General features: G+C 32.5%; 2 protein-coding genes across 2 annotated transcripts; both read left to right on the top strand.

Annotated features, from left to right (window-relative positions):
- The first annotated feature begins 352 nt into the window (after window positions 1-352).
- On the top strand, window positions 353-2,620 carry LOC113771237 (pentatricopeptide repeat-containing protein At1g71420). The gene has a single exon (XM_027315844.1). The coding sequence runs from the start codon at window positions 353-355 to the stop codon at window positions 2,618-2,620; it is 2,268 nt and encodes a 755-aa protein (XP_027171645.1).
- A 741-nt stretch (window positions 2,621-3,361) lies between these two features.
- On the top strand, window positions 3,362-11,114 carry LOC113772572. The gene is made up of 5 exons (XM_027317196.1): window positions 3,362-3,396; window positions 3,821-3,963; window positions 4,986-5,053; window positions 9,702-9,783; window positions 9,943-11,114. Exon 5 carries the CDS (start codon window positions 10,282-10,284, stop codon window positions 10,873-10,875), a length of 594 nt encoding a protein of 197 aa, XP_027172997.1. The 5' UTR covers window positions 3,362-3,396; window positions 3,821-3,963; window positions 4,986-5,053; window positions 9,702-9,783; window positions 9,943-10,281; the 3' UTR covers window positions 10,876-11,114.
- Window positions 11,115-12,766: the final 1,652 nt, after the last annotated feature.

The raw sequence follows: 12,766 nt of genomic DNA, 5'->3' as shown, positions 1-12,766 counted from the left end.
AGTTGTGGATTAATCCTTTTAAATATCCTATAACAAAAAATGTTATTCTTATTTATGACTTAGTTTTTGTTAAAAGATTAACACACTTAAAACAATATTATGCAATTTTTTTCATATATAATATTCATCATTATTAGCCAAAATTGGGTTGGGCATAATTACGAATTTTCACCATGCGCAAGCATGGTGAACATCTGCTAGCAGATACATAGCGTGACAAAGCCACTTCAAATAATTGCAACGATTCTAGCAGTCTTGTGTGTCCGAGACTTCCAAATTGTTCCTCAGCTCTCTTACTGGATGACACCAATTATGCTTTTCAGATGCATTGATCCTATAATTTGTTCTAGCCATGTTTTTAAGAATTCGCTATTCCTTCAGTCAATGGCTGAAACCATTGCACAGTTGCTCATATGGCACCTTTCTAAGAACCTTAACCACAACTAACTCTCCCGCCACCCCAACATTTGACGCCAAATTTGAAAATGTTAGCCAACTGGAAAAGGCAATTTCTCTCTTTTACGATCTCAGCTTCCCACCTAATTTCTCACTGCCATATGCTAGGCTTTTCCAAGCATGCGCTCGCCACAATAGACTCGACTTAGGCCAAGATCTCCACCACCATTTGCTCACCCATGAAACCACCGAGGATATTGACTTGTACACTACCAACCACCTGATTAATATGTATGCCAAGTGTGGTGATTTGTGTACTGCCTACCAGATGTTCGAAAAAATGCCTCACAAGAATATTTTCTCTTGGACTTCTTTAATTTCTGGTTATTCTCAACATGGAAAAGTTGATGAATGTTTTAGTATGTTTACCGATATGTTAGCTCACTGTAGGCCCAATGATTTTGCTTACACCAGCGTACTGTCGATATGTGATGGTTTTAAGGGTAGGCAAGTGCATGGAGTTGTTGTAAAAACAGGATTTGGTGCATATGTCTATGCAGCGAATGCTTTGATTACCATGTACTGGAAGAGCAGAGAGACGGGATTTTGCAGAATTTACAGCAATAGTGAGGAGGCTTGGAGGGTATTTGACGGGATGGAGTTCCGCAATCTTGTAACTTGGAACTCAATGATTGCTGGATTCCAAATGCTGGGACAGTGTTCAAATGCTGTTAATTTTTTCATCACAATGTGTAGAGACGGTGTTGGGTTTGATCGTGCTACGCTTGTAAGTGTCCTTTCTGCATTTTCTGAAAATAGTGAATACGAATATGTTTCAAGCCTCAAGTCTTGTTTTCAAATACATGGTATTGTTATAAAGGCCGGGTTTAAGTTGGATGTTGCAGTGGTGACTGTACTACTGAGTGCTTATTCGATTCTTGGAGGAGAGGTTGCTGATTGTCATAAGTTGTTTATAGAGACTAATGGGTGCCGAGATGTTGTCTTATGGACTGGTATTATCACTGCTTTTGCTGATAGAAAACCTGGGGAAGCCCTTTTACTTTTTAATTTGTTGCGCACAGAGGGGTTGAATCCTGATTGTTATGCCTTTTCGATTGTATTAAAGGCTTGTGGAGGATTTTCTAATGACAAGCATGCCCTGGCCGTGTACTGTTTAATAACTAAAGTTGGTTTCACAAATAACGTAGTTCTTCAGAATGCTTCAATTCATGCATTTGCAAGGTGTGGCTCACTTAGCCAAGCTGCGGTCATCTTTGATGAAATGAGAATAAGGGATGTAGTTTCTTGGAACTCAATAATAAAAGCTTTTGCTTTACATGGGCAAGGGAAGCAGGCATTGGACTTGTTCAAACAAATGGATGTTGAACCTGATGCAACCACCTTTGTTGCTCTTCTCTCCGCTTGTAGTCATTCGGGAATGGTGCATGAAGGGGTTGAAATATTTGATACCATGTCCAACAGCTATGGGGTTGTTCCCCAACTTGATCACTATGCCTGCATGGTTGACATTCTTGGGCGAGCTGGGCATCTCGTTCAGGCTGTGAAGCTCATAAGGGAAATGCCCATGCAACCGGATTATGTTGTCTGGAGTGCTTTGGTAGGAGCCTGCCGGAAACACGGTGAAACACAGTTAGCCAACTTTGCTGTATCAAAACTAAGGGAGTTGGATCCAGAAAATTCTCTAGGATATGTAGTAATGTCAAACATACACTGTTCCACTGGTAGTTTTGATGTAGCTAGTCTAATAAGGAAGCGAATGAAAGCACTTGGGGTACAGAAGGAGCCTGGCTTGAGCTGGACTGATATTGGTAATCAAGTTCATGAATTTGTTTCAGGGGGTGGAGCACACCCACAAAGAGAGACAATCCGCACTAATACGAAAGAACTAGTTGGAAAATTGAAGACACTTGGCTATGTTCCTCAAACTAGTTTGGCCTTGCACGATATTGAAGAAGAGCACAAAGAGGAAGAATTATACTACCACAGTGAGAAGTTGGCTCTGGTGTTTACTTTGATGAGCACTTCTGATTTGAATTGCAAGTTGGATGCTGTTAGGATCATGAAGAATATTCGTATTTGTCCAGACTGTCATAATTTTATGAAATTAGCATCACAATTAATTCAAAGGGAGATTGTTGTGAGAGATTCAAACCGTTTCCACAATTTTATGAAGGGGTTTTGCTCTTGTAATGATTACTGGTAATCCGCAGCTTACATGGTCAGACATTTTTCCTGTTGCAGACAACTTTATTTGCAAAGTTGCGGCTCTCTGACTAGTCGGGACCCAGATGCCAATATGTCCTTAGGTAACTAGTCTCAGTAGTTTCATTGTCACTTAACAGACTGTGAAGAAGCATCAACAAAAGAGGTCTTGATCAAGTTAAGCCCTACAACATGCAGAAACTTATAATCATGGAACTATCTTGAAGCATATAAGTTGTTTGTTTTGTCTTCCTGACAATACAGATGCTTTTCAAGTACTCTGTTCTGATCCTCAATGACCGATGTTGTTAAATGTAGCTTCCATTAGGCTCATTTTGGTTTGGATTTTTGAATAAGAAATGGTAAAATTATAAAGATTGTTGGATTGACTTCTTGAGACAATGGAAAAGCTACTGTTCCAATCCTCAATGACCCACATCTACCTGTTTTTGGTTTGCATTTTTCAGCTGAAGAAAGGTGATGTTCTTTAGCTTGTTAGATTGATTTCTGGAGACAATGGAAGTATAGAGCAAAGACTAGTCAGTATTAAAGGATGACTGCAATATTCTTGTGGAGTAAAGATGAGGAATCATTCTATGGGTCCTAAATCTGCTGACTTTCTACAGGTGCATTTTGGAAGTTTTATTTATCTGGATAAGTTGATAAAAAGTAAAAGGAAATCAGTGCACAAGGATTTGGAATTTGGAGGCTGCTCTGTAATTACATTGGGCATTGGGGAATCTCCAAACTTACCCAACTGAAGATAATAGAGAAGAGGTAAACCATGACATGGAAACCGGCTTTGTATCAGAAACATATAAACGAGTTAAATAATTCTAGCTCTATGCAGCGTTGCTATAACTGATTATTTTAACTATTTGCCTTACAGTTTAGGGTGTATCTGCCAGTTCAATCATCATGTACGTTTTTTAATTGCCTATGACATATGAGAAGTACTATTGGTCTGTATTCCATTATCTGGGCTGCAAGTGTTACTAGCTAATATTGCCAAGTCAGCAGATTGATATGCTCAAACCAGACTAGCTGTTCTCCTCTTGCAGGCTATTCCATGCATCTATTGATGCCATTCAGCACTAGTCCCTTCTTGTCCTGCAACTTCCCTTTTAGTCAGCATTAGTAAAAGCATTAACTTCTGGAGGCTTTCTATTTCTCATGGTAATTGTAGTTTTTCTTTCAGCAGATAATTACTTAGTCAGTTCAACCCAGTTGATGAACATGTTCATTGTTATGCTGCATCAATGATATTTAACGGTTAAAATGTATTCACTAAAAAGCAAGGGTCTGCTTCAACAAAGGCTGTCTCTAACATGAGGATCAAGTCAGGTAACTTCTAATCCTTCTAAATTTTTGTTCTGAACTTTCGCTGCTCTTGCTTATTATAAGTTGCTTTTTCTGCAAATTGTTATAACACGCTGTCCAACTGAATGTCCAAATATTTCACATCATAAGATGATTTTATTTGGAACAGTTTCCATTGAGTCTCCATGTTTAAATTTTCACTACTAATCTTTTGACAGAATTCCTAAAGTCCTTTCCAATGTGATTTTGAATTCATCTCAGTATGAGCTTCTCATTGTTGTCTTTTCAATAGTTTCCATGTATCATGTAAGTACAGTTTTATGCTCATTAAGAAGGTACAGCAATTTCTTTTCTTTTTTATCCATTTCAGTATTCTTCAGTATCCTTTATCTCTATTAACCATTGATGGGAGTATTAGGTTTTTTAACTCTAGATTATATCAATTTGCTTTAGATGTTTCACAACACCAAAAAGCTCTCATGATTTTCTCTGGTGTTCATTTTCTTGGGTTTTGGATGAGGGCCTTCTTGGTGTCTTGTGGTTCTTGGATTTTTCTTTGGTTGGATCTGGGTTAAACAGTATAAGAGCGCATAGTAAATTCAGTCATCTTCTGTGCAATTTTACATTGTCATTTGTCCATTCTGGTAAGACAATACTGCACAGAACTCACTTCTGTTTTACTTTCTAAAAGCTGCATTGGCCTCCCAAAAACAGTCAATGAAATAGGTTTGGCTGACTCAAGCAACCATGTGGTGAATGAACGCTATGCATCTGTCTTCTTGAATTATTGACATGATCAACATAGTTAGCCTGCAATCCTGAACTTTTGCATGTAGAAACTCAATAAACAGAAAGGGAAAGGTTTCAAAATGGAATTCAAACAAGACAAGGTCATAGCCCTCACTCTCAGACTTTATGAGAAGCAAACGTTATTTGTTTCTGTAAAACTAGCTAAAGCTTTGTGATCCAAGGTACTTCTAGAGATCTTGAATTTGTGCATACATTTGTGATGCCATCTGCGTTGTTTTTATTTACTATATTGACAGGTTATAAAGGAGAATATGGTGTCAAAAGAGTGAAATGGATCCCTAAGTTGGGTACTATGGGAGTATGAGTATGTTTCTTTTCCTTTTTCCCCCCTTTTGTGATGCTTTTGTGAATTGCATTATAATCAGAATTAGTTGGGTACTATGGGAGTATGAGTATGTTTCTTTTCCTTTTTCCCCCCTTTTGTGATGCTTTTGTGAATTGCATTATAATCAGAATTATGTTCTCTTTTCTCCTAGATGTGGTGATTGGATGTTCCATTTGAAACTTGGCCATTTTGTTGTGTATTTTTTATGGTGAATTGGGTGAATAACTTCTGTTGAGTTTTTTTATTTTATGAGTGACTTACTTTGGGATGACATATTGCGGAAATTTGTTAAGAGGGCAGTAGGTCGGCTTGACAAACATTGATGTTCTCCTCTTCTCTATTTTTTCCCCTATTTATACCATCATGAAAAATAAGTTTACAATGGTGGCTAACAATATCAGGACTGCTAAAAAAGTACGTTTACTAAGTGATATTAAAAATTGATTTTGAAGTTAACTGTTATTTGTTTTCTTTTTGATGTTTAACTTGGGAAACAGTTATTTTCACTTGGGCAGCGAATTGTACTTTCCTTTTTCTTTTCTGAGTTCTTAAAAGGAAATAAAAAATAGAGAAACCTGATCTGCTCCAAAACAACCAACATCTTGTCAGGCTTTCAAGTAACTAACAGACGTACGAGTCAAAGACGTCTGCCTTTGGTTGAACTTTGTAGTTTTTGGTTCTCTTGAATCCTTGTTGAATTACACCGATGATGTTTTAGCATGTGTTTCCTCTATTTTAATTGACTTTTAATCCATTCAACCCAAAAAGTAAATAAGAAGAAAGATGTACAGCTTCAAAGGAAGAAGAGTTTGTTATGTTGGGGATTATACTTAGGTACTTCAAACAGTTGATTTTCAGGTTTTTGATGTTGATCTTGTATTTCTATCGCTTAAGATTAAGGAACAACTTTCTTGGTGCCTGGGAAAATGCTTGCAAATTTTTTGCTTGGATACTACTTGTCCATAGTGTAGAACCCAAAAAATTCTAACAAAAAACTATAAGAGATATATTTGATTAAACTGTTCTGTATAGGGAGACAATTTACACACCTCTGAGTATGTGCGGGAGAAAGAGGAATAAATATCAACAATATATTATTAATCACACATAATAACGAGGGTCTCACATTTCACTCTTTTTAACTGATACAACAAGAAGATTCCCTATTTATAAACTAAGGCTCCGTTTGGATTACCTGTTTTTGGGGTTGTTTTTCAAAAACAGCACTGTAGCATTTCGTTTTTGAAATACAAGTCCGTTTGGATTAGTTGTTTTTGAGATTGTTTTTCAAAAACTATATGAAAAACTTTTACTGTAGATGTTTTTTGGATTATTTTTAGAGATATTTTTAAAACATATTTTGGGTATTTTTATAATTTATAATTTTTATAATTTTATTTTTATATACATTTATGCATTTATAATACATTTATAAATATTTATAAATAAATATATTTATATATTCGCTAAAAAATATATAAATGTATTATATTATATATAATACATAATATAAATATATTTATAAATGTATAAGTGTATATTATTATAAATGTATAAATTATAAATGAATATTATATAAATGTATAAATTATAAGTTATAATTTTTATATTTTTATATAAATATACATTTATGCATTTATAAATAAATATATTTATATATTTATATAAAAATATATTATAAATTTATTGTATTATATATAATACATAATATAAATATATTTATAAATGTATAAGTGTATATTATTGTAAATTTATAAATTATAAATGAATATTATATAAATGTATAAATTATAATGTATAAATTATAATTTTTATATTTTTATATAAATATACATTTATGCATTTATAATACATTTATAATACTTATAAATAAATATATTTATTTATTTATATAAAAATATATAAATGTATTATATTACATATAATACATAATATAAATATATTTATAAATGTATAAGTGTATATTATTGTAAATTTATAAATTATAAATGAATATTACATAAATGTATAAATGTATAAATTATAAATTATAAATTATATATTTTTATATAAATATACATTTATAAATATTTATAAATAAATATATTTATTATTTATATAAAAATATATAAATGTATTATATTTATTATTTATATAAAAATATATAAATGTATTATATTACATATAATACATATTATAAATATATTTATAAATGTAAAAGTGTATATTATTATAAATGTATAAATTACAAATGAATATTATATAAATGTATAAATTATAATTTTATTAATATATATTAATATTATGTATAAATGTATTAATATAATTAATATAAATGTACAAATGTATTAATATTATGTATAAATGTAAAATTAATATTATGTATATTAATATAAATATATTATAAATGTATTATATTATGTATAATACATAATATAAATGTATATTATAAATATACATTAATATATATTTTTTGTATAAATGTACATTTATATAAATGTAAAATATATATTATATTATATATAATTTATATAATATATAATATTCATATAAATATATTATAAGTATGTAAAAATATTTTTTAAGTAAAATAAAATATTTATAATATGTAAAAATAAATATATAAATATTTAATATATATAATATACATTAATATTAATTATAAATATTATAATATTATAAATATGGTGTTTATATAATATTTCAATTTGTAATATTTATTGTATATTTCATTATATAAATATTCATATAATATATAATATATAATTTTCAATTTGTATAATATACATAATATTGTATATATATAATATATTATATTATACATAATATACATTATTACATTATTACATATTATGTATATTATATATTATACCAACATTATTAGACATTATTATACACAATAATGTACAAAATAATATTATACATTAATAATGTATATATTATAATATAATGTACATAATATATTATGTATAAATATTTACACATTTATGTATACAATATTACATATTATGTATATTATATTATGTATATTATAATATATTATGTATAATATTAATGTATATAAATATTTATATAATATATAATATATATAATTTTCACTTTGTATATTTCAATTTATATTAATATAATATATATATATATAATATACATAACTGAAATATACATATGTAGTTGTTTTTGATATAATGTTTGGATATGGTGTTTTTGGAGTTGTTTTAGAAATACACATTTACTGTAGCATTTGGGATGTGAAAAACAGTTTTTCAAAAACAGCTCAAAAAACAAGGATCCAAACACACCCTAAGTGATTTGGTCTTATAACCATAAGAAATTTTTTAATAAAATATTAATTTCTAAGCAATAAAACTCCTGTAATTTGACTCAAATAAAATTACTAAAACCATATCCTGAATAAAATACTGCTAAATAATAATATAGAAATTTCTATTTTTGAGCCTTGATTTAATATGCCAACAATGAGTCCCTTAAAGCAAGCTTTCCAATGAATCAAGTTCACCACCATCACTATCAATAATCTCCCTTGCAAATTTGCTAACATCAATTTGAATTTTTCATTTTTAAAAGTTTTTGCTGCTGCAATATTTGACACATCTGGACAAAGTAAACTTGTCGCTCAATTTGTTTTTCACTTGCTAAAATAATCCATTCACCACTATCACTATCAATAATCTCCCTTGTAAATTTTTCTAACATTAATTTGAATTCTTCATCATCTTGTCGCTCAATTTGTTTTTCACTTGCTAAAATAATCTGTTCACTGCCATCACCATCAATGATCACCCTTGCAAATTTTGCTAACATTAATTTGAATTCTTCATTTTTAAAAGTTTTTGCTGCTACAATATTCCACACATCTGGACAAAGTTATCTTGTTGCTCAATTTGCTTTTCACTTGCTAAAATAATCCATGTTTGTAGATAAATGGCTCTCGTCGCAAAATTTGATATCAATTTATTAACAACTCATTTCGTGATTTTAATAATCACAATTCAACTGACAGAATTCTTCTCTGATCTTTGTCTTAATAATCACAATCAATTAGACAATTTCTGAACCAATCTTATGATCTAATCTTCACCAATTGGATACTCCATGATCAACCTTATTGTTTAACTTGATCAAATAAGTTTTTCATAGCAATTCTTATGCCCTAACTCTGACCGTTGAAAATACTCAGGACCAACTTTATGGTCGGAATAATTCTTCAATGTTCATAGGCTCATCAAGATCAATTTCTTGAATATAGGGTTCTGATACTAGATGTAGAACTCAAAAAATTTCACCAAAAAACTATAGGAGATATATTAAATAAAACTAATATATATAGGGCAGCAATTTTACACACATACAACTATATGTGGATGAAAGAGGAATAAATTTCAGCAATATATCATTAATCACACATAATAACAAGCCTCTCGATTGATAAAATAATAAGATTTCCTATTTATAAACTAAGTGACTTGGTAAACAAGTCTTATAACCATAAAAAATTTCCTAATAAAATACCTAATTCGTAAACAATAAAACTATTATAACTTGACTCAAATAAAATTGCTAAAACTGCAACTTGACTAAAACATTGCTAAATAATAATATAAAAATTTGCCTTGATTTAATATGCCAGGTCTCTATTGGGTTGATGGATTATAAACATGTGCTGATTAAGTGTGCAGCTGAGGCAGACTTCAATATAATTTGGACGAGAGGTATTTGGCAACTGGAAAAATTTCCAATGCGAGTATTTCATTGGACTAGGGAGTTTCATGTGCATAAGGAATCTTCTTTGGTTCTGGTTTGGGTGTCTCTATCTACTCTGCCAATTCACTATTTTGATAAGCATTCGTTGTTCTCTATTCTATCTCTAGTTGGAAGGCCCTTATTCTTGGATACAGCAACGGCTACTGGCACACGTCCTAATGTGGCCAGGGTGTGTGTGGAGGTTGATGTAGCGAGGCCAGTCATTTCGAGAGTATGGGTGGCTATCAAAGGGGAGACAGGATTCTGGCAAAGAATTGTGACAGAGGATATGCTGTCATATTGCTCCTCTTGCTGGCGTTTGGGTCATTCAGCCGAGGAGTGTAAGAAAAATTCTTCTGAGATTGCGTCTCGGAACCAGAACAATCAACACCTGAGGATGCAGCGTGACCAAAAGATTGAGGGGAGTAACAATCAGGTGTATGTCCCTGTGAGCAATCTAGTTGTTAATGGGGCCAAGGAAGACCAATTTTTTACAGGCTGCTCCTTCGTCGAATGCGTCACCGGTTGGTCCTGATGCTTCCAGAAAAGGCAAAGAAATTGAAGTGGAGGGGAAGCAGCCTGCTGGGTCTATTGTGCTAGTGGATGGAGGTGATAGAACTAAGCGGCAGGAGCTTGTTTCAGGGAGTCATGCTGGCGACAAATCTGGTGCTGCGGTGGGTGGTGGTACTGAAGATATTGCTTCTATTGGTCATGGGAATCAGGATACATGTGACGGGGTGGAGGGAACATTGGAGGGGGATCAAGGAGAAATTGTTGCAAAGCTGGTTTCTAAAAGAGAACATGAAGGTGAGGTGCGTCAGGTCCTTGAGAAGCAATCCTTGGGCGCTAGACAGCAGCCTTTAGTCGCGGGGCAGATTGTTTCTTTAAATAGCAGTGGGTTGGAGAGTTCGGGTGCAAAGTTGAATGGGGAGGAGTTTGGGTTAGACGGGGTATATAAGGAAGTTGAAGTTGAGCTACCTATCGTCGCAGGAAATTTATCTCCAAGGATGGCTGTTAGACGAGAAGTTGCTGGAGTCGCTGGTGTTGGCTTTGAACATTGATCAATCTGTTGCGGTTGATCAAGGTTCAAGCAAGCGAGAAGAAAAGGCGTGCGAGCTCGATTTCCCTCTGACAGACAGCTTCGAACTGTGACATCTTCCCATAACTCCTTCCAGGTTTTATCTCATGATTAATGGCATTTTTTGGAATATTAGAGGGGTGCTAAAACCCCTAATCTAAGAAGATTGATTAAATTAGTAAGGTTGTATCATGTTAAATTCATTGTGATAAGTGACCCCAAGCTAGATGTGTCTAAAATTGAGTCGATTCGGTTATGATTATTGTTTGATTTGGTGGGTGTTTATAGTTCTGGTGATATATGGGTGTTCTATAGTAGTATTTTTATATGTTCGATTGTCGGTAATTCGGACTAGCATATTTCTTTATTTGTTCAATATCCATTGATGCCTGGTTCAATCATTATGTCATTTGTTCATGCAAAATGTTAAATGGAGGAGCAAAGAGACTTATGGCAAAACTTATTAGCTGATAAGCCTAGCTCCCTGCTATGGTGCATTGGGGGTGATCTTAATGTCATAATGGCGCCTAATGAAAAAGGAGGGGGGGGGGGGTCGTCCGTTTTCTATAGCTGAGGGGTGGAGTTTATGTCCTTTATGGAAGAGATTGAGGTTTTTGATGTAGGTATTTCGGGAGTTAGTTTCACGTGGTTTAACAATCGGAGAGGCAAAGTTAAAATTTCGAAGAGATTGGACGGGTTGTTAATAAATGGGGAATGTTCGGATTTTTGCGCATCCATTTCTGTAGTTCATTTGGCGAGACATCTGTCGGATCATGCGTCATTGAAGATTTCGTTTGCATCTCGGTTAGATAATAAGCTAAGACCATTTCTATTCTTGGATGTCTGGACGACAAAACCAGAACTTTTGGAGGTGATTAGAAGTGCCTAGAGTCGAGAAGCGAGTGGATCTCCTTCGCATGTTTTGTATTCTAAATTATTGGTGATGAGGAGGGCTATTCAGGACTGGAACAAGCAATGTTTTGGAAATGTATTTGATTGTGTTCGAAGGGTAGAGTCTGCGGTTGTAGATACCAAAATTTCATTTATTTAATTCAATTTTAGCTTTATTTTTTTTATTTATTTCAATTTTAGCTTTATTTGTTATTTAATTCAATTTTAGCTTTATTTGTTATTTAATTCAATTTTAGCTTTATTTTTTTTACTTTTGTTTTATTTTATTTTATTTTATTGATTAAATGATAGTGTTTATTTTTTCTTATTTTTATAAATTAGGTTCATCATTTTTATTTTTAAGATATTTTTGCATTAAATTTCTGAAAAGGAAATTTCTCACAAAAATTCAAAAAAATTGTTTTTAATCCTCTTAGATTCAATTTCTTTCAAATAAATGAAAATTTTGCAATGCAATTTCAATTAGGAATTAACTTTTTTTGTTTACCTATTTTTTAAAAAAAATTAAAAAAATTATATTAAATTAAAAATAAAGGAAAATATGTGAATAGGTGAACAAGTGTGTTAAAGGAATATTAGACAAGTGTCTTGGGTTTTAGCACAACACATGTAAAGGGGGTCGGTGGCAAGACAAGTGTTGAGCCTAGAAAAATTTGAAGAAAAAAACAAACAAAAGAAAATGGAAAAGAAGAGAGCTGGCGGTGTGAAGGAAAAAGGGGGAAAAGAAAAAAAAAAGCAAGAAAGGGGCGACGGGCAAGAAAAACTGGGGAGAGTTCTTCGGGGGAAAAATGAGAGAGAGAGCAAGAGAGGTAGGAGCAGCGGATGAAGAGAAAACAGAAGGGCTGAGGGAGAAAAAGAAAGCAAGGAAAAAGAGAGAGCCGAGAGGGGGAAGAGCTTTCGGGCAAGAAGGAAAAGGGAAAAGGAAAATCGAGAGGAGAAAGGGTAGAGGTTGAAGGAAACAA

This window comes from Coffea eugenioides, chromosome 5 (genome assembly GCF_003713205.1).
Source record: "Coffea eugenioides isolate CCC68of chromosome 5, Ceug_1.0, whole genome shotgun sequence".
Classification (NCBI taxonomy): domain Eukaryota; kingdom Viridiplantae; phylum Streptophyta; class Magnoliopsida; order Gentianales; family Rubiaceae; genus Coffea; species Coffea eugenioides.
This window is presented reverse-complemented; position numbering and strand designations above follow the sequence as displayed.